This window comes from Quercus suber, unplaced genomic scaffold (genome assembly GCF_002906115.3).
Source record: "Quercus suber isolate HL8 unplaced genomic scaffold, Cork oak 2.0 scaffold_21, whole genome shotgun sequence".
Taxonomy (NCBI): Eukaryota; Viridiplantae; Streptophyta; class Magnoliopsida; order Fagales; family Fagaceae; genus Quercus; species Quercus suber.
In genome coordinates, this window is record NW_027069486.1 from 2,328,274 (window position 1) to 2,329,454 (window position 1,181).

Sequence of the window (1,181 nt, forward strand, 5' to 3'; positions counted from 1 at the left end):
TGAAGATCAGGATATCTCAATGGTGGAGGCTGTGAAGTAGCTCTGCCAATCCAAATGAGTCTCATTGTTTGGATTTGTTGTGAGCTTGGAAACCTATGTACAAAAAAGGATATCGGAGTAGTGATCCAAGCAAAAAATCCCTCTATAGTATTTATAACTGAGACATAGGCAAATGAAGCAAGGCTAAAAGAAATTCAATGACAGATAGAATTTGAAAAATTGTTCTTTATGGAGAGAAATAATAGAGGTGGGGGTCTAGCTTTATATTGGAGGAATTCCTTGGATTTGAGTATTGACACTTTTTTGGAGAATCATATAGACGATAAGGGGATAGAAGAGGCATGGAGATTTATTGGTTTCTATGAGGAGACAATTACCCATAAATGTTTTGAATCCTAGAATAAGCTTCACCAACTGAACAACAAATACAATCTTCCATGGCTTTGCACAGGAGATTTTAATGAGATTGCTCGAAGCACTGAAAAGTTAGGTGGAAGTAATAGAAGTCAGACTCAAATGCAGTTATTTAGGGATGTCATGGATGAGTGTGGATTCATGGATCTTGGTTATGTGGGATTACCATTCACTTGGGAGAAGCATTTTGCAGATGGTCACTCTATATGGGAAATGTTAGATTGGGGTCTAGCAACAAACGAGTGGCTAATGAAGTTCATTGGGACTCGAGTTCATCATCTTACTTCTGATTCTTCAAATCACTACCCTCTTTGGATTGTTCCTAACGGTCTAGAAGTTGTAAGGTCTACAAAGCCATTTCGTTTTGAAGAGATATGGCTCTCAAATCCAGGATGCTCTAATGTAGTTGAAGCAGTGTGGCCATCATATGGTTCTACTGATCCAGTTATCAAGGTCATGAAGAAGACAGAGAAGTGTGGCAAGGAGTTGAAGAGATGGGATTGTGATCACTTTGGGAATGTAAGGCAAGAATTAGCAAAATAGAGAAGATTATTGGTAATAGTTGAAAAAGAAGCAATGAGATCTGGAATAAACCACAGGGTCCAAAAGTTGAAAAGAGAAATTACTGAACTCATTGATAAGGAGAATAGGATGTGGTTTCAACGATCCAAGGTTCTTTGGGCACAAAATGGTGATAAGAATTCAAAGTTCTTTCATGTTCGAGCCACACAAAGAAAAAGGAAGAATTCAATCCAAAAGATCTGTGA

At 38.0% G+C, this 1,181-nt stretch overlaps 1 protein-coding gene across 1 annotated transcript; it reads left to right on the forward strand.

Annotated features, from left to right (window-relative positions):
- Positions 1 to 516: 516 nt before the first annotated feature.
- LOC112020382 (uncharacterized) lies at positions 517 to 957 on the forward strand. Its single transcript, XM_024052944.1, has one exon. It carries the CDS (start codon positions 517 to 519, stop codon positions 955 to 957), a length of 441 nt encoding a protein of 146 aa, XP_023908712.1.
- Positions 958 to 1,181: the final 224 nt, after the last annotated feature.

Excerpts from the sequence above, each read along its gene's own strand:
- LOC112020382 (XM_024052944.1), top strand. The coding sequence starts at position 517 with ATGCAGTTATTTAGGGATGTCATGGATGAGTGTGGATTCATGGATCTT.